Source organism: Orcinus orca, chromosome 19 (genome assembly GCF_937001465.1).
Source record: "Orcinus orca chromosome 19, mOrcOrc1.1, whole genome shotgun sequence".
In the NCBI taxonomy this organism is placed as follows: Eukaryota; Metazoa; Chordata; class Mammalia; order Artiodactyla; family Delphinidae; genus Orcinus; species Orcinus orca.
Window position 1 is genome coordinate 32,836,304 of NC_064577.1, and position 18,509 is coordinate 32,854,812.

The 18,509-nt window shown below is 51.9% G+C and overlaps 1 protein-coding gene across 2 annotated transcripts; it reads left to right on the forward strand.

Moving 5' to 3' along the window:
* The first annotated feature begins 4,426 nt into the window (after positions 1-4,426).
* Positions 4,427-15,866, forward strand: CHMP6 (charged multivesicular body protein 6). Of its 2 annotated transcripts, none has more exons than XM_004275555.3 (8): positions 4,427-4,586; positions 6,047-6,156; positions 6,308-6,395; positions 6,974-7,060; positions 7,859-7,924; positions 8,162-8,242; positions 9,278-9,332; positions 10,006-15,866. In XM_004275555.3, exons 1-8 carry the CDS (start codon positions 4,521-4,523, stop codon positions 10,059-10,061), a joined length of 609 nt encoding a protein of 202 aa, XP_004275603.1. In that variant the 5' UTR covers positions 4,427-4,520; the 3' UTR covers positions 10,062-15,866. The 2 variants fall into 2 exon arrangements, with proteins under 2 accessions (XP_004275603.1, XP_033294595.1); XM_033438704.2 differs by lacking the exon at positions 4,427-4,586 and adding an exon at positions 5,585-5,670.
* Positions 15,867-18,509: the final 2,643 nt, after the last annotated feature.

Here is an 18,509-nt window from a genome sequence, read left to right on the forward strand (position 1 = left end):
ACTGGAAAGTCTTGCGGGGGCGTCCCTCACAGGTACCCTTGGCAGCCGACCCCCAGGGAGCTGGACAGAGTATGGGCACCTGAGACTCGGGCCCCACTGTTTGCTTGCATCTGTGAGAAGCTCCTTTGTTGCTGGAAACTTGGACTTAACATGGTCCAGCTAAGGTGCCAGGAATTTCTTGGTATAATACAGAGGAAAGACTACAAGGGCTGGGGCAGACAAGGACTTGACATGAATTTATCAGGTGCAACCCGTTCCTTGAGCCCCTCGTGGCCCCGAAGCACACACACTGGACAGAGGCCGCAAGAAAGCCCTTGGTGAGGACCTCGGGTTCTTGAAAAGCCCTCCAAAGTCTGCAGGCCAGGCATGACGGTAGAGGTGCTGCCATCAAAACAGGGTCCCTGATTTCTCCTGGGAACCCGGTGGGTCAAGGCCCAGAGCTAAGGTGGGCAGGTCACTGAAAAAGCAGCAAACCCAGGGGACTTCCCTGGTGGTCCAGTGGTTAGGACTCTGCTCCCAGTGCAGTGGGCCCGAGTTCGATCCCTGGTGGGGGAAATAGATCCTGCATGCCACAACTAAGACCCGGTGCAGCCTAAATAAATATTTTTTTTAAAAGACCCAATTGGCAAAAAATTTCAAAAAAAATAAAATGAAAAATGTTAACCATCGTCTGAGCCTTCAGCGACTCATAGTAGTAACATCAAAGACCACTGATCACCATAACAAATATAATAATGAAGAAGTTTGAAATATTGTGAGAATTAGCAAAACATGACACAGAGACAGGAGATGAGCAAATGCTGTTGGAAAAATGGCGCCAATAGACTTGCTCAATACAAGGTTGTCATGAACCTTCAATTGTTAAAAAATGCAATATCTGTGAAGTGAAATAAAACGAGGTATACCTGTATTGTAATTGTTTTGGCCCCCTTTTTTTTTTTTTTTTTTTGGCTGCACTGCACAGCTTATGGGATCTTAGTTACCCAACCAGGGATTGAACCCGGGTCCTCAGCAGTGAAAGCATGGAGTCCTAACTACTGAACCACCAGGGAGTTCCCTGTTTCAGCATTTTTTTAAGCAGTAAAGCATTTTTTTAAAGATTTTTTTGATGTGAACCATTTTTAAAGTCTTTATTGAATTTGTTACAATATTGCTTCTGTTTTATGTTTTGGTTTTTTGGCCGCAAGGCATGAGGGATCCCAGCTCCCCAACCAGGAATCGAACCTACACCCCCTGCATTGGAAGGTAAAGTCCTAACCACTGGACTGCCAGGGAAGTCCCAGCAATAAAGCTTTTTTTTTTTTTTTTTTGCGGTACGCGGGCCTCTCACTGCTGTGGCCTCTCCCGCTGCAGAGCACAGGCTCCGGACGCGCAGGCCCAGCGTCGATGGCTCACGGGCCCAGCCGCTCCGCGGCATGTGGGATCCTCCTGGACTGGGGCACGAACCCGTGTCCCCTGCATCGGCAGGTGGACTCTCAGCCACTGCGCCACCAGGGAAGCCCCAATAAAGCATTTTTTATACCTTAATTTAAATTCCTTTTCTACTCGGGGTCTAGACCACCAGAAAATATGAATGTTTTCTCTAACAGGGTGAAATCCCAGTTCCTCCAGAACGTACTGCACTTAATCAAGGCACAGCATCTCTAGACCTCAGAATCCACCTAACTAAAACAAGGAGGGTTGTTCTGTGATGATCTCATGGTCTTGTCCAGTACGAAAATTTTATAACTGTGTGATATATGTAAACTCCATTAAATGAGTGTTAATATTTTCATATGTAGCAGAATGGGGAGCAGGCAGGTTCGCTTCATCACACAGCACTTCTCAAGGAGCAATCATTTGCATACCACCTCCTCAATTTTTACTGTTTCTGGGTACCACCTCTACTATGATTACTTAACAGCTTTCTCTGAATCAACTTACTTATTACACTTTAATAATTTATTTTAAAAGGAAACTTTATATCAGCATAAATGCAAAACTGTTGTCTTTTGTCATAAAAATATATTTAAACATAGATATTTTACCAGTTATGTTTATTCTTAAATACATAGTATTTTCTTTTTTTGTTGTTGTTGTTGTTGTTGTACGTGGGCCTCTCACTGTTGTGGCCTCTCCCATTACAGAGCACAGACTCCGGACGCACAGGCTCCGCGGCCATGGCTCATGGGCCCAGCCACTCTGTGGCATGTGGGATCTTCCTAGACCGGGGCACGAACCCGTGTCCCCTGCATCGGCAGGCAGACTCTCAACCACTGCGCCACCAGGGAAGCCCCTTAAATACATAGTATTTTAAAGAACATTATTTAAAAGGTCTGCACACCATCTAAAATCACCTGAAGGATCTCACATAGTAGTCTGGATAAAGCTCTTTGGGGCTTTATCCAGTTCGTCTTTGGGGTAGACTGCACTAAAGGGAAGTTGTATTTCCCTTATATTCCTTGGAGTGGCAGGAACTTGGTCTTCTTAGAAACTATCCCTGGGTCAACAGCAGCTTATAACTCAAGACCAAATTAGTGAAAGTCAATCCCATGATCACCTAATAATAATAAAAGCCAACATTTGTTGAGCACTTACTATATATGCCCATGTGGTTTTCATACTTCTGAGTGTTATTTTCTAATTCTAAAAATTAAAATAGATTTTTACTGAATAGTGGTATGACTGATGGTATATGTTTCTTAAAGGTCCAAATGTAATTAAAAAAAATGGAAAAAAGAGTATAGTTGATTTATAATATCGTGTTAGTTTCAGGTGGACAACTCAGCGATTCAGTTATACAAAAAGACCTCTGAGTATTTCAAGACAGGTGCCCCTGGGGATCCTGCCATAGAACACAATTTCTCTCTTCCAATGTCTCTCTTGACGGACTGGGGGTAATAAAGCATTTTAAATTAAGGTATAAAAAAAATTAATGTATGTACATAAAGGTATGTACATCTTTTTTTCAGACATAATGCTATTGCACATTTAATAGACTACAGTATAGCATAAAACATAACTTTTATATGCACTGGGAGAGCAAGAAATTCCTGTGAAATATTGCAATATTTGCTTTATTGCAGTGGTCTGGATCAGAACCCTCAGTATCTCGGAGTCGTGCCTGTATGTGTGCAGTGAGGGATGGCAAGAAGTTACATCTGTATTGAATCACAGGCAGCTGCTAAGGTTTGACTGAACGGGCAGGGACTTGGAAGAAACAGGACCTGGAAGATTGGTCACAGGAAGTCTGGGGGAGAGATGTGGATGGACTTCTCAGAGTGGACACAACACATTTGTGTCCCAGGGAAGGCTCACAAAAGAGCACCCTCTGCCCAGGAGGCTCTCCATGGCCAGGTGGATGCAGTGCACAATCTCTGGACATGAGCCAATGGCTTTTCCAAGGCCCCCAGCACTCGGTCAATGGGCCTATGGACAAAGTGACCATGTGGGCAGGGATGGAGGCTCTACGGGGCTCAGTTACATGGACTTCCCCTCACTGAGGCTCACCTGGCCACCGCTGCTGAGGGCCCAGTGGGTCAAGAGCACTGAGCCCCCCAGATGGCATTATTACCTGTGGGACCAGCCAGCTGCCAAACAGCAGATTAGCTAATCAGGACTCTTCCCTCAGGGCGCAGTGACGTGTCCTCACGGGAACAGACACTCTGGATACAGATTTGCCTCCCCCCTCACCCAGGGGGCTTCTGCCAGCGGCACTGTTGTGGACTGAGAGGCCCATCGTGGTGTCCTCGCAGCACTGCTTCTGATCAAGGAGTTCATTTCACAGAAAGGGGTGAGCGCTGGACTCATGCCATGGGACGCCTCATCTTATCATGACCCACCGCTCAGGAGCTGCTAGGCTGCTAGAAAGGTGGCGGGGCCCATGCAGACTGGGCTGCGGGATCAGTTGGGGAGACCAAACAGGGCTGGGTGCCATCCTATGACCCCCACCCCAGCCAGGACACACGGGTGGGAGCCAAGGCTGCAGGTGTACGTGGCGCCCCGCCCTATATCCCCGATGCCCCGTAGGGGCTTCTGCCCGGGCCCACGGAACCAGAAGGTGGGCTCCTCCGGGCACTAGTCACCGGCCCGAAGGACAGAGCGGGTGGAGCATGCTGCGCAGGGCGCGGTTCAGCGGACACTCTGACGCCCAGGGTTGTAACATCACTCAACGCAGCATTTTGTGGTCCGAGCCAGCGGCGCAGTGACTTGTGAACAAGATTTCTGACCGCCCGGGAGACGGTACACGCTGTCACCCTGCGAAGGTCCCACCGTAGTGGGAGATGGAACTTTTAGTCTTGAAGTCCGCGCAGGTGAGGCATTCTGGAAATGCACGTGAACCACGCGATCCAGGGCCCCAGAACCCCGGCCGCTTCTCGGGGCGGGGCCTCCGTCTGCGGACAGCCGCGTTCCGCGTTCTGCGGCGCTTGGCCCCGCGCGGCCGCCGTAGCGGGGTGGGTTGGGTCCGAACTACGGGGGCCGCGACGTGCGGAGCCGACCGGGCTGGGCGGCGGGGCGCGGGCCGGGCCGCGCCGGCCGCCATGGGCAACCTGTTCGGCCGTAAGAAGCAGCAGAGCCGGGTCACGGAGCAGGACAAGGCCATCCTGGTAAGACGCCGGGCCCTGCAGGCGGGTGGACGCGAGCCGGGGACACCTGGGCCGGGCGGGGAAACCGAGGCACGGCGGCTACCGGCTGCGTTTCCGCTCTCGCCACGGGCTTCGGCCCCTCCGGCCGCCCAGCCCCACGCCGGGGCCGCAGCCCCAGAGCCCGTCTGGGGCGGTGAGCGGTGGGCTCCCGGTGGGGAGCGTGTCTGGGTCCGGTTCCCAGCGAGTCTGAGCGAATCCGGTCGCTGCGGGTGTAGGCGGTCCCAGTGCGGCGACTGAGCTGTGCCTCGGGTCTCGGGAGGCGGTGCCCGCGTTTCACTGTTTCCTGGTTGTACCTTGTCAGCGGGCAGGCTGGTCACGGGGTGGGAAGGCGGGCGCCTCTCACGGCAGCAGGGACAGGACGTGCGGCTGTCGCTGAGCCTGACCCACCGGCCATGGGTTGCGCTGGGGCAGACGGCCTCTAAAGAGAATGGAGCTGTGGAGGGAACTGGGGAGCGGCCGCTTGAGACAGACTGACCACGTCTACACTGGGGGCTGATTTCTCATCATGTTGAGTTTTAAAGAGGTGCACACCTTTGACCCAGTTAACTCACTCCCCATAACCGACCCTGAAGACATAGTCTTCTATCTGAGAAGTGCCTTGTGCTTGCAGGTGCTCACTGTAGCGTTACTTGAAATGATGAAATCTGGAAGAAATGTAAATGGCTTAAAATAGGGAAAGAGAGACCAAGGCTTGAAAATGGCCTTGCATCCTTTTTGGGACACTGGGGTCCTAGGTGATTGGCACGGTCACGTGAACCTCTCACCTCAGTGCACCATCTGTTGTCCACTTACGTATGGTGATAAGTGTCAAGAGCAGGGGAGCTGATGGCAAATGGCTGAAGTCCATAGAGGAGTGAAGCTGGGAGGGAAGGCCCCAGTCTCCAGCCATGGCTGGGCTGGGATGGTGGCACTCGGGTGACTGTCACCAGCGACTTCTGCGTCGTCTCTTCACCTTGGAGGTGCTGGCCACACTCCCTGACCAGCGCTCACACTCCTCGCTGATGGCGATGCCGCGCCATGACGGCGATGCCGCGCCATGACGGCGGTGAGAGCATGCCCTCCACCCCGGTGCTGAGGACGTTAGGACTGGCTCTCTGTCTGGGGTGGGGGAGATTTGTAGGATATTGAGCTGCATCCCTGGCCTCCACCTCCTAGATGCCAGTGGCATCCCCAGTGTGACAGCCAGGGATGTCTCCAGATAGTGTCCCACTTGCCCTGGGGGGCAAACTTGTCCCCATGGAGAACTCAGTTTCAGAGGATGTGCTTCCATTGGTGACAGTTGGGGCAGCCTGGCCTGTGGGGGGCCCTTCAGTGACCCCAGCAACCTCTGTACTGGCTCTCCTGGACACCGGGTAGCCCGGTGAGTGTCCAGCGTGCCCTGAGGGGGCTTGGTGTCAACACAAGGCCTGCTTTCCCGGCAGCAACTGAAGCAGCAGCGGGATAAGCTGAAGCAGTACCAGAAGAGGATCACCCAGCAGCTGGAGCGGGAGCGGGAGATTGCCCGGCAGCTCCTGCGCGACGGCAGGAAGGAGTGAGTGGGGCTGGGGGCCGGTCTTCGGGAGATGGGTTCTGTCCCCCATCGGCCTAGAGCAGAGGTGGGGTAGGCCAGGAGGCTGGTCAGTGCCAGGCCAGGGCAGCTGATGGCCATGGCTGCTGGGTCACTGCTTGGGTTCCCTCTGCAGACGGGCCAAGCTGTTGCTCAAGAAGAAGCGATACCGGGAGCAGCTCCTGGACAAAACAGAAAACCAGATCACCAGCCTGGAGACCATGGTAGGCCTAGTAGGGGTCGGGGGGTGTGGGCCATGGACCATGTAGGCACCAGAGTCCCCTCGGAGGACTGAAACCTATCATTTTCTTCTCCTGGACCTCTCAGCCCGCGGCTATGGAATGGGTCAGGCCTGGAGGTGGAGGAGAATCTTTGATGGGAGCCTGACGGTCTTAAGGGGCTGCAGCAGGTTGGCTCTTGCAGAATGGTGGCTGGGGGACTAGGCCGCTTATGGGTGGTGGAGTGGGCGGGGAGTCTGCCCCAGTGACTGAAGAGGTGTTGGGATCTGCAGGAGGCTCCTGAAATGATCCAGTTTCAGGACCCAGAGCTCTAGTTCTGCTCTTTTGCTAACAGAGCTGCTGGTTATAAGCAGTCTACTTTGCGGTTCCTCCCACGCCCTCTCAGTTCTGCCCAAGTGTTGGTCAGGGCAGCGGGAAAGGATAGAAGGAGGAGGAAGGCAGAGACAGTTTGCTCTGAGGCCCAGCAGTCTTTGTCAGTGATAGTGTGATCCTAACTCCCTTCCATGGGTCTGCATGAGGCGGCAGAGAAGGTGGGCCCCTGACCACATGGGTTTCTTCCTCAGGTCCAGAGTATTGAGTTCACCCAGATTGAAATGAAGGTGATCGAGGGGCTGCAGTTTGGAAATGAGTGTCTGAATAAGATGCACCAGGTAAGTCTTGCAGGACTGGGGAAAGAGAGGAAGGGCAGCCAGTGGAACAAGGAGAGGGTTAGTCCCTGAGGCCACACCTGCACGCAGGCCTTTGGGCATGAGGGAAAGCCAGTCACTACCGGGAGAGGGTGATGGGAGAGAGTGACAGTCTAGTGGTACAAAAAAAAATTGTACCGTGTCCAGAGATGTTAAAGTGACTAGAGGGACAGTCTGGTTTTAGTGGCGGGGGGGGTGGGTGAACTAATCTGGAGGACTTCCCAGAGGAGGTGAACACAGCTTCATTTCAAGAAACAGCACAGAGGTGGATGGTGAAAGGAGAGGTGAGGCGCAGAGATGGCGTGCCCCGGCCCCCACCCCGTCTCATTCCTGATGAGTGGATGGCAGTGGGGCTGGGCAGAGAGCTGAGGTTACACTGCCTTTCTGACTGTCCAATGTGATGGTGACCAGTCAAGCAAAGGTGCCGCTTTGAACCCAAAAGAAATCAAGTCACCTGGCCAGAGAAAAATTGTTATACTTCTGACTACCGCTAGGGTTGGTTTGGGTGCCAGAAGGGCCAGCAGGGGTCCAAGGAGGTCAGTTGAGGCTTCTGAAAAGACTGTCTGACAGCTCCATGCCTCTGTGGACGGGCCCTGCCTGGGACAGAAATAACCAAAGATGTGTTATATCCCGCTTGGCGTGGCTTCATTTAAACAGGAACAGAGAGGCTAGGCCGTGCGCCCTGCCAATGCAGGTGGCCTTCGTGTAGGGGGTTCTGTTACGTGCTTCACTGACAAGGCTCAAAAACTTGTAACCGATCAGGTGATGTCCATAGAAGAGGTGGAGCGGATACTGGACGAGACGCAGGAGGCTGTGGAGTACCAGCGGGTAGGTGTTGCCGCACCACGGGGCCCGCCATCTGGCAGCCAGCGAGGACAGTGGCCAACTCGCTGAATGTCCTGTGCCACCCTCGAGGGCCAGGCCTTCCCGCACCACGTGGGGGCTGCCTTCCTTCTTTCGAGTGAGAGGAGCCTTAAGCTGGGGCTGTCTCCTTCCTCCACGACGGCCCACCTTTCCCCCACCCCAGCCCAGCCATGCTCCTCACCTCTGCTCCTCCTTTTGCAGCAAATAGATGAGCTGTTGGCAGGAAGCTTCACTCAGGAGGACGAAGATGCCATCCTGGAGGAGCTGGACGCAATCACTCAGGTAACAGTACCCCCGGCACTGACACAGGCCCAGGTGTAGGGACCCCCCCAGGAGGGCTCTGCTCACTGGCCTCGGCGAGCGACTGTGTCAGGTTTCACTTGAGCACACAGCCCTGGTTCTGCAGCTGGTTTTCTTCCCTAAAACAACTGGCATTTCTGCTAAACTGAGGTCCCTTCTCCCCATCCACCTGGCTGACTGCAGGGCAGGACTGGCCTGGAAAGAACATTTTGCAGGTTGTCCACCCAGGTGTTGCAGGCCTCAGAGTGAACCAGGTGCCAGGACAGAGCGGAATACCGACCCTCCTAGCTCCCTCAGCCCTTTCCTCCCCAGTGGGCAGTGTGTGGGTTTTAGATCAAATGGGGGCTTTTTCCCTCTTGTGGCCGGTCACTCGCTGTCACACACAGGGCCTCCATGTGTTGGCCCAGAGGCCTCTAACCAGCCAGCCATCACTTCAGGCCCTGAGTCTGTGTTTGCTCCCTGATGGAGGGCGTCTCCATCTCTGTGGGCCCCTGCCTAAGCAAGCCGAATTCACACCGTGCCCACCAGCCTGCCACCCCCAGCCATAGACCAGGCCAGGCAAGCAGGTCCTTAACACTGCTGCTCACTGCCTGGGGGCCCTGTGTGCACCTGCCTGCTGAACTACTTCCTCCCAAGGCCCGAGAGGTAGACCAGCACTCGCTGGAACAGCGGGTGCACCCAGGTACCACCACCTGAGGCAGAGGCGCCACTGGGGCCCCTGACCTGCATGGGTGCCTGTTTCAAAGCCCTTGTCTCAGACTCAGAATGGAACTTTGGGTTGGGAGCCCCTCAGGCTCTGGGCCGTTGGAAGCAGCCACCTTTTGTGGTCACTGTGCCCCCGGTGATATGAGTTGCAGAGATGCCAGAAGCCAGGGAGGATGCACCCTGGGCTTGCGTGCTGGAGGATTTGTGTCCTATGTAAATCCCGCTGAGAGCGTAAGTGAACAGGATGCTGTTCTCTCCAAGAGAAGGACAAGGTGATTGTATCTCACAGCCTTTATCCTCTGTTTCTTGCAGGAACAGATAGAGCTGCCAGAGGTTCCTTCAGAACCCCTTCCTGAAAAGATCCCAGGTACCCTCCTCGTTATGTCCTTTGGAGAACCGTGCGTTCTAGAGCAAAGCAAAATATCCTGGCCTCTGGGCCCTGCCCTTCCTGCCTGGTGAGGGTCGGGCCCCAACCCCCCTGCTTGGTGGGCGTGCTCGCTGGCACCAGCTCAGGCGGAGTGCGGGCCTCGCCCTGGGTTTGAGCCCAGGCTTCTGAGCAGTTTCGGTAACCTTGTAAGAGCCAGACCCCATTCAGAGAGGCGAATCCCAAAGTTAGAGTCGGGAAAGGGCCAGTTGAGCTGTGCAGGCTCTTCTGGGTCCAGCCCAGGACCAGCCGTCCATTAAACGTCCCTGGGACGACCTTCCCCGCGGCATCGCATAACACGCCTTCAGAAATTCTCTATCCGCCCGGACTCGTCTTTCGCGATTCCTCCTCAGTTCTCTCTGCTCCCTTGCTGCTGCTTGGCCTCCTTTCTGGGGTCCGTGGGTTAGGGGTGCACGTCCTGAGTGCTTGTGCCCAGTGCCTGCTGTTTGTCATCCCTCCCGGCTTCTGTGTGTAACTCGCCTTTCTCAGAGCTGTGCCCGTTCTTCCCAGAGCGCAAAGCCCTGACCTGGCTCCTTGCTGCCTCTTGTCCTTTTCGGGAAGTTCCCGCCTCTGGGGTCTTCTGTACGCGACAGCCATCTCTATGTTTCCTCCACAGAGAAAGTCCCCGTCAAGGCCAGGCCCCGACAGGCGGAAGTGGTGGCAGCCTCGTAACTTGTGTGGGACTCACGGGGATTCCAGAGGACTGGGGCCCACAGAGTTTGGGTGCGTGTCCGGCCCTGGCCGGGCTCCCAGGAGGCTGGCGCCGGGCCAGGTGGGCCGGGAGCTGACGGAGCAGCACAGCACACACAGGGCTCCTGATCAGGATGACTACGGAGCGTTTCCCTGGCGCTGCTGTCTTGCTCTCGTTTCTGGATTAAATGGCAACATTCAAACTCTCCAGCCAGACGCAGCTTCTGCAGCTGTGGTTCCCCTGGGCCACGGCCAGGCCCAACGCTCCTGGTGCTGGTCACACCTCCCGTCCCGGGTCGCGCGGCTCCACGGGCCAGTGTCTCCGCCACCCTGTCTTCTGTGGAAGGCACATCAGACCTGGCCTCCCCACCCTTCCCTTTCCCTTCTTCCTGCTGCTCCCATTAGCTGGCAGGGCTTTGGTTAAGGGGGCCCTCCCTTGGCCTGGCTCCCGGACGTGCCCAGTTTCCATGTAGACTTGGGGGTGGTAACCTCTCTGCTTCCACGTCGGCGTTTGTGGGTGGTGGACCAGGAGGGGTGCGTCCCTGCTGGATTTTGATGACTCTAGGAGGTCTGCCCACCCCATCACTCCTGGGGCCGTACAGAGGCCCAGTCCTGCTGACGGACATTCCAGGATAGCCGGCCGGTGTGGCTGCGGGTCCCCGAGCTGCCAGCTTCGAGCTGTTAGCAGCCAAGTGGAGACTGGGAAGGATGGAAGTGACTTCCCTAGTTCACGGTTCGTTTTGGAATTAGACAATCTCCCTGAGATTTCACTCCCAACAGGAAGACAAAGGGGACCCTCTTAGCCCCCCAGACAAGCCAGCCCCCTATTAAAGTTGACACCCACACAGCCTGCTGCCTTGTGGACTGGGGGCCGTGGAAGGGCGGGTTGGTGTGGTTCCTCCCTCAGGTTCCTGGAACACAGTCCCCTGACCCTCCCGGGGCACTTGGCACCTGGCTGGTCAGTGCCACACGGGCTGGGGCCTCAGGAGCCAGTGAGGTTCTAGCCCTGCCCGGCTGTGGGTGGAAGGCAGTCACCTGTGGGCACCTGCCTGCAGCAAGGTGCAGGGCGGTACTCTGGCCCCACCTCCCTTAGAAGGGGTGCTGGTGGTTTCTCATTTTTCAAGGGGTTTTGTGTGACTCCCGTGGCTGGTGGCTGGGAGGGCGTGCAGTTTGGTGCCTCTGGGGTGTGGGGGTCTGGTTTGGAGTCCTGATGTCTAGGTAGGAAGCCAGATGCCCCAGGGAGCGAGCAGGCAACAGCAAGGACAGACAAGTGGATGTCCCACCTGAGGGGGGGCCTCCACACCCTCCACCCAGAGGGTATGGTGGGCTGTGGCCAAGTTGCCAGGTCTGGAGTTCTTCAAGAGGAGCTAGAAACCCAGGCTTTCAGCGGACAGTCTTGCTTTGTGTGAAAGCACCCTTACCAGGTGCATGCGCACCTCAGCCAGGAGGGGGCTCTGTGCCAGCTGATTTGGGGGATTTTGCCAGAAGCCGACCTTTCCAGCGCCACTCTGGCTGCTGGGCCCCACCCCAGTCCTAGGGGCAGTTCTGATTGAGGAGGGGAAGGAGGTCCTGCCTCTCCTGCCTGTGAGTAACCCGTCCCTCTGCAGCAGTGGGTCCCAGGCCGGGGGAGGGAGGGGCAGCCTCTCCGGACCCCACAAGCAGAGTGGACACCTCCCCTTTCCCTCTCCCTCCCAGGACCCAGAGCTTGGGGCGGCCTGGGAAGCTGCCCATGGCAGTGCCCTGCCTCGTCTCTTAAACAGTTTCACCACTGGGAGCTGTGTGGTGGGCTGTGGGGCACCAACCCCCGGCCCTGGTGAGCGCTTGGAGAACCTGCCCATGGGTGTGTGTGGCCCAGCTCCCTGGGATACACCCGTTCCCAGGACCGGAAGGTCATGACCAGCCTCCTCCTGACCTGGGCAAGGGGTACCCTCGTGTGGAACAACCCAAGAGTTGGGGAGGGGACCCTCATCCTCTCGCCGTCAACAAGTGAGATTTCACGTACCAACCAACATGCCTTTTTCTTTGTAAAAGTTCATCCCTGGACCTAGGGAGGCCGTACTCTGAAACCCAGCTGACCTAGAGCTGACTCCTAGGCTCCGGCCTTGGAGGTCACCTGGCTCATAGGCCCCCTGTGTGTGTGTTGGGGCAGGGGGAGCCCATGCAGCCAGGATGAGACTCACATCTTCCTGCCCAGTGCTGAGCCCCGGTCTTAAAATACCAGCTGTGTGAGCCTGACCTGACCTCCTAATCTGGGGGGCATAGAACTCATGACGATCACAAACCAGTCACAGTTAAGTACAAAATCTGGGAGCAGAGCTGGCATCCTGCCCAAGATCAGTGGGGGCCTGGTGGGGGGCTTGGAGGAAAAGGAGAGGCCACAGTGAGCCACCTGCAGAGGGCCTGGTAGCAGCTGTGCCTGGTGGGTGAGAGAGGTGTAAGGGGGAGCCATGGGGGCCTTCTGACCACAGAGAGGACTTCCTGGGAAGCTGGCAAGCCTGGCATCCAGAAGGGATAGACCGGGACAGTAGAGAAAAGGACCCAGGGACCAGGACCGTTTGGCTGGAGGCACATTTGTGGTACAAGCAGCGTGGAAAGTAGAGAAGCAGGGGATGGGGAGTTGGGGGAAGAGGGCACCCAGGATTGGGTGGGGGTACTACTGGGACAGGGTAGGGGAGACAGAATGGGAGGTGCCCAGACAGGGTGGGGGCCGTGTCCTGGTTGCATTGTGTGCCCTGCCCTGGGGAGGTGTTTGCCCTCCCCCCTACCCACTGCTGCCCCATGGGGTCTCCCGGTGACCCCCACCTGCCCATGGGGAGAACCTGGTGATGTCAAGTGGGGCGTTGTCATGACAACACGGGAGCTTTGCCTTCCCAGGAGAGGCCCAGAGCCAGGTCACTCGCCACATCACCAAACTCAGCAGGAGACCCCACCACCCCTTCCATCTCTGCAGGTGCTCGGCCACTGGGGGGGGGGGCAGCAGGTCAGCAGGTGGAGCTGGCCTCATGGCCCCAGTCAGAGCCTTGACTGCGTGAGCCAAGACACCCAGCCTGGGGCCTCCCCAGTGGACACCTGCACCCCTTGGCCAGGACAGCTGCCACCTTGGCATGTGCTCCACCCTTTCAACGATCCCTAGCATCCTTGCGGCCCTGTGTCTGGGGATCTCAGTGAGAAAATGGGAAACTCCAGATGTTTCTTCCTTAGTCATCTGCCCCCTCTCCGCCCAGCTTTCCTGAGTGACCCTGCACACAACCCCATCTCATCCCTGGTGCCCCGCCCTCCCCAAGGACCAGGTCTCAGGCTGGGGGCTGTGGCGTCCTCCAGGGCTGCTCTCGCTACTTGTGATCTTGTTCCTGAGGAGTCTGAGGACTGGTCTTGGAAGGAAGGAAGGTGTGTTCTTTCCTGAGGCAGGCACGGGCTAGTGTAGGGAAGGCATTTAAGGGTCATGAGCGACACTGGCCTCTGATCTAGCTTATGGAGTAAGTAAACCTTCCTTAAGAAGCAGAAGTTCAGAAACGAACTCAAAAGAGTAAGAGCACAGGGAATGAGGACCGTGGAAGCTGAACTGTGGATGCAAGGTGCTTGGCGGCGCTCTGACACCCGAAGAGTGATCTTCACTTGTTTTTGTGGGTTTTTTGGTAAAAGCTTCATTGATTGTGCAGTTCAGTCATTTTTATTATGTTCTCAGAGTTGTGCAACCGTCACCACAATCAATTTTAGAACAGTCCCATCATCCCTAAGGAAACCCTGCACCCTCTCGCTAGTGCCCTCATCTCCCCTCCCCACAGTCCCTGGCAGCCACTAGTCTGCTTTCTGTCTCTATGGATTTGCCCATTCTGGACATTCATACACATGGAGTCACACAATGAATGACCTTTAGTGTCTGGCCTCTTTTACTTAGTGTGATGTTTTTGAGGTTTACCCATGTTGGAGTGTGTGTCAGTACTTCATTCCTTTTTATGGTTGAATAATGTTCCATTCTGTAGATGGACCACATTTTATCTGTTCATCACCTGATGGACGTTTGCGTTTTTTCCACTTACTCACTTTTATGAATAATGCTTCTTTCTGTACACGTTTTTGTGTAGACAAGTTTTCATTTCTCTTGGGTATAAACCCAGAGTGAGTTCCACTCTGGGTCATGCAGTGACTCTTAACGTTTGGCCATTGGAGGAAGTGCTGCATGTTTTCCTCAATGGCTGCACCATCTTTCATCCCCAGAAGCAGGTGTGAGGGCTCCACTTTGTCCACAGCCTGCCCAGCACTAGCTATTTCATATCTTTTTCATTATAGCCATCCTAGTAGGAGTTATCTCATTGTGGTTTTGATTTGCATTTTCCTCATGACTAATGATGTTGAGCATCTTTTCTTATGCTTAGTGGCCATTTGTACATCTTGGGAGAAATGTCTGTTTAGCTCTTTTACTCATTTTAATTGGGTTGTTTTTTATTATTGAGTTGCAAGTCTTCTTTATATATCCTTGATATTAGACTCTGATCAGATATAAGATTTGCAAAAATTTTCTCCCATTCTGTGGGTTGGTCCTTTCACATTTTTAATAATTTCCTTTGAAACACAAGTGTTCTTTAATTTTGATGAAGTCCAGTTTATTTTTTCTTTTGTTGCTTGTGCTTTTGGTGTCATATCTAAGATACCATTACCTAATCCAAGGTCATGAAGATTTATTTCTATGGGGCTTTTTTAAGAGTTTTATAGTTTAGCGCTTACATTTAGGTCTTTCATCCATTTTGAGTTAATTTTTCTATATGATGTTAGGTTGGTGGTCCAATTCATTGTTTTGCACGTGGATTTTTTTTTTAAGAGTTGGTTTCTTTTTTTTTTTTTAGAGTTGGTTTCTTTTTTTTAATAAATTTATTTTGCATTTATTTATTTTTGGCTGCGTTGAGTCTTCGTTGCTGTGCGTGGGCTTTCTCTAGTTGCTGCGAGCGGGGGCTAGTCTTCATTGCAGCACCCGTGCTTCTCATCACGGTGGCTTCTCTCGTTGCGGAGCACGGGCTCTAGGTGCACAGGCTTCAGTAGTTGTGGCACACGGGCTCAGTAGTTGTGGCTCACAGGCTCTAGAGCGCAGGCTCAGTAGTTGTGGCGCATGGGCTTAGTTGCTCCACGGCTAGAGTTGGTTTCTGTTTATTCGGGAATAACTGTGGTCAACTTTCATTAATGTGGAAGCTTACTGATTAATTCTTTTCCAATCATTCTAGTACCATTTGAAAAGACAGTTATTTCCCCCATTGAATCCTTGGCACCTTTGTCAAATATCAGTTGACCAAATGTGAGAGTTTATTTGCAGACTCTCAATCCTATCCCATTTATATGTCTATCCTTATATCCTTATTGTAGCTTTGTAGTAAGTTTTGAAATCAGGAAGTGTGAATCCTCTAACCTTGTTCTTTTTCACGGTTGTGTTTGCTATTCTGGGTCTCTTGAATTTCCATATGAATTTTAGTATCAGCTTGTTAATTTCTGGAACGAAGCCAGGTGAGATTTTGATGGGGATTTTGTTGGATCCATAGATGAATTTGGGGAGTGCTGCCATCATAGCAATATTAAGTCTTATGATCCATGAACACAAGTGTCTTTTCATTTATTCATTAATTCCTTTCAACAATGTTTTATAGTTTTCAGAGTGTAAGTTTTATACTTCTTTTGTTAACTTTATTGTTAAGTATTTTCTTCTTTTTGATGCTATTGTAAATGGAGTTTTTTTCTTAATTTCAATTTCAGATTATTCACTGCAAGTGTATAAAAATAAAATTGATTTTTGTATGTTGATCTTGTATCCTTCAACCATGCTGAACTTGTGTATTAGTTCTAGTAGGTTTTTAGTGCAACCCTTAGGATTTTCTATATGCAAGATCATATCACGTGCAAATAGAGATAGTTTTACTTCTTCCCAAACTGGATGTCTTTTAGTTCATTTCCTTGCCTAATTTCCCTGGCGGAGACCTCCAGGGCAGGGTTGAATAGAAATGGATATCTTCATTTTATATGTTTCTATTCCACTCCCACCCCTAAAATACTAAAAACAGGAAGAGCAAGTCCTTACAAGTTTTTGAACAAAATCCAGCTCATTTCTTTTTCCTTTCCCATTCATCCCTTCCTACCTTTCTCCTTTCTTCTACTTTTCTTTTTGAGCAGGGTGGGGTGGGGCTGACAGGCCAGGTCACGCCTGGCCCACCCGGTCTTCAAGCTGCACTTGTCAGTCTTTGAGATGTTCCCGTGGATTCCGTCGTGAAATGTGAGCTTGATGATGGCATCATCGTGGGTGGGTTTGCTGCCAGGCGGGAACTGGCCAGTGGCTCTGCAGCAGCAGAGGGAGAAGATCTCCCATGCTGTGATTCCAAACTGAGAGGGGCAGCAAGAGAGTGAGTAACACTCTAGATGATGGCCCCAGTGGTAACCAAAGCCCCCAGACAAATGTGTTAACAAAGGACGTGTTAAGTCCCATAAAGGCCGCCAGTGTATGGGTTTATAGGTTAAAGCCTTGTTTGGTAGCGATGTATTTGAAGAAGGTCTGGGAATTTTGCTTGCAAACTCTGCAGGTGAACTGTGGGTGCAGCTGCTAAATTCTCGATGGAACCTTAGGCTTCACCAATAGAATATCCTCTTAGTGGGATGCTGCAGTCCCCTCACCAGCTTACGTTTACAGTGCTGCCCCTGCATCAGCAATAAAAGGCTAGGTTCTGAATGTTCTGCTTCAGCAAACAGACAGTGCCACGGAGAAGGGCAGAGACGGGTCTGACGTGTTTGCTGTGCTGTCCCAGCCTCCTGAGTGCTGATGTGCTCATATAATAGGTACCCCCACAGCTGTGTTCGATTCACGATGATCGACATTTCCAAAGTGCTCACTGGCTAAACAGGCAGATTGCAGCCGTCTAATTCCTCAGGCAGAACGTGTCATTCCCCGGTGACGTCTGCAGAGCAAGAGAGGGTCTCTGTGTGTCTTTATATATTGTTCTCCTCGTGTGTTTAAAAAACAATACGTTCTTAAATACAGTATTGCCTTAGTACTGTAGTTTCCCCCTTGTAGTCTTGCTTACTCCACTTATTTCTTACTCCACTTATTTTTTAATAAATAATATAAAAATATACCCATCTCAGTTTCTCTACATTAGTTCCAAATCAGTAGCATTTAACCTAAGTTTAGCTGTAGATTTAAAGAAGCCATAAGAACACATTCGTCTATACAAGGGGAAGTGGGCACTTCCTTATCAAGGGTGATATCCCAGAGGAAATCCATTTTCCCACAGACCGTCTGACCCACTGAGGCACATCTCGTGCCTGTACTACCGACTGAACAGCCTCATGTGGAGGAGGTGACCTGTGGCTTATCCTGTGCATCTGTTGCTTTGCCTACCCTCAGTGTACTGGCATGAAGGGAAGTGAGGGGAAGCAAACACACTTTTTTTTTTAATTGATGTATAGTTGATTTACAATGTCGTGTTCATTTCAGGTATCCAGCAAAGTGATTCAGATATATATAGAGATATATATAGAAATATAGATAGATATAGATATTCTTTTTCAGAGTCTTTTCCATTATAGGTTATTACAAAATATTGAGTATAGTTTCCCATGCTATACAGTAGGACCTTGTGTTTATCTATTTTATATATTAGTAGTGTGTATATGTTAATCCCAAGCTCCTAATTTATTCCCCACGACCACCACTTTCCTCTTTGGTAACCATAAGTTTGTTTTCTGTGTCTGTGAATCTGTTTCTCTTTGGTAAATAAGTTCATTTGTATTATTTTTTAGATTCCACATATAAGTGATATCATATGATATTTGTCTTTGACTTACTTAATATGATAATCCCTAGGTTCATCCATGTTGCTGCAAATGGCAGTATTTCATTATTTTTTTATGGCTGAGTAATATTCCATTGTGTGTGTGTGTGTGTGTGTGTGTGTGTGTATACACACACACCACATCTTATCCATTTATCTGTCAGTGAACACTTAGGTTGCTTCCATATCTTGGCTATTGTAAATAGTGCTGCTGTGTACATTAAGGTGCATGTATCTTTTTGAATTAGAGTTTTTGTCTTTTCCGGATATATGCCCAGGAGTGGGATTGCTGGACCATATGGTAACTCTATTTTCAATTTCTTAAAGAACCTCCATAAAGTTCTTCATAGTGGCTGCACCAAGTTACATTCCCACCAACAGTGTAGGAGGGTTTCCTTTTTACCACCCCTCTCCAGCATTTATTTGTAGACTTTTTTGATGATGGCCATTCTGGTGTGTGGTGAAACCTCATTGTAGTTTTGATTTGCATTTCTCTAATAATTAGCAATATTGCGCATCTTTTCATGTGCCTGTTGGCCATCTGTATGTCTTCTTTTGAAAAATGTCTGTTTAAGTCTTCTGCCCATTTTTTGATTGGGGTATTAGTTTTCTTGATATTGAGCTG

Bases quoted from the DNA above. Each gene is read 5' to 3' on its own strand.
- CHMP6 (XM_004275555.3), top strand. From the start codon at position 4,521: ATGGGCAACCTGTTCGGCCGTAAGAAGCAGCAGAGCCGGGTCACGGAG. The intron at 7,061-7,858 runs GTAAGTCTTGCA...GTAACCGATCAG, and splicing joins GTCTGAATAAGATGCACCAG to GTGATGTCCATAGAAGAGGT. The intron at 8,243-9,277 runs GTAACAGTACCC...TGTTTCTTGCAG, and splicing joins AGCTGGACGCAATCACTCAG to GAACAGATAGAGCTGCCAGA.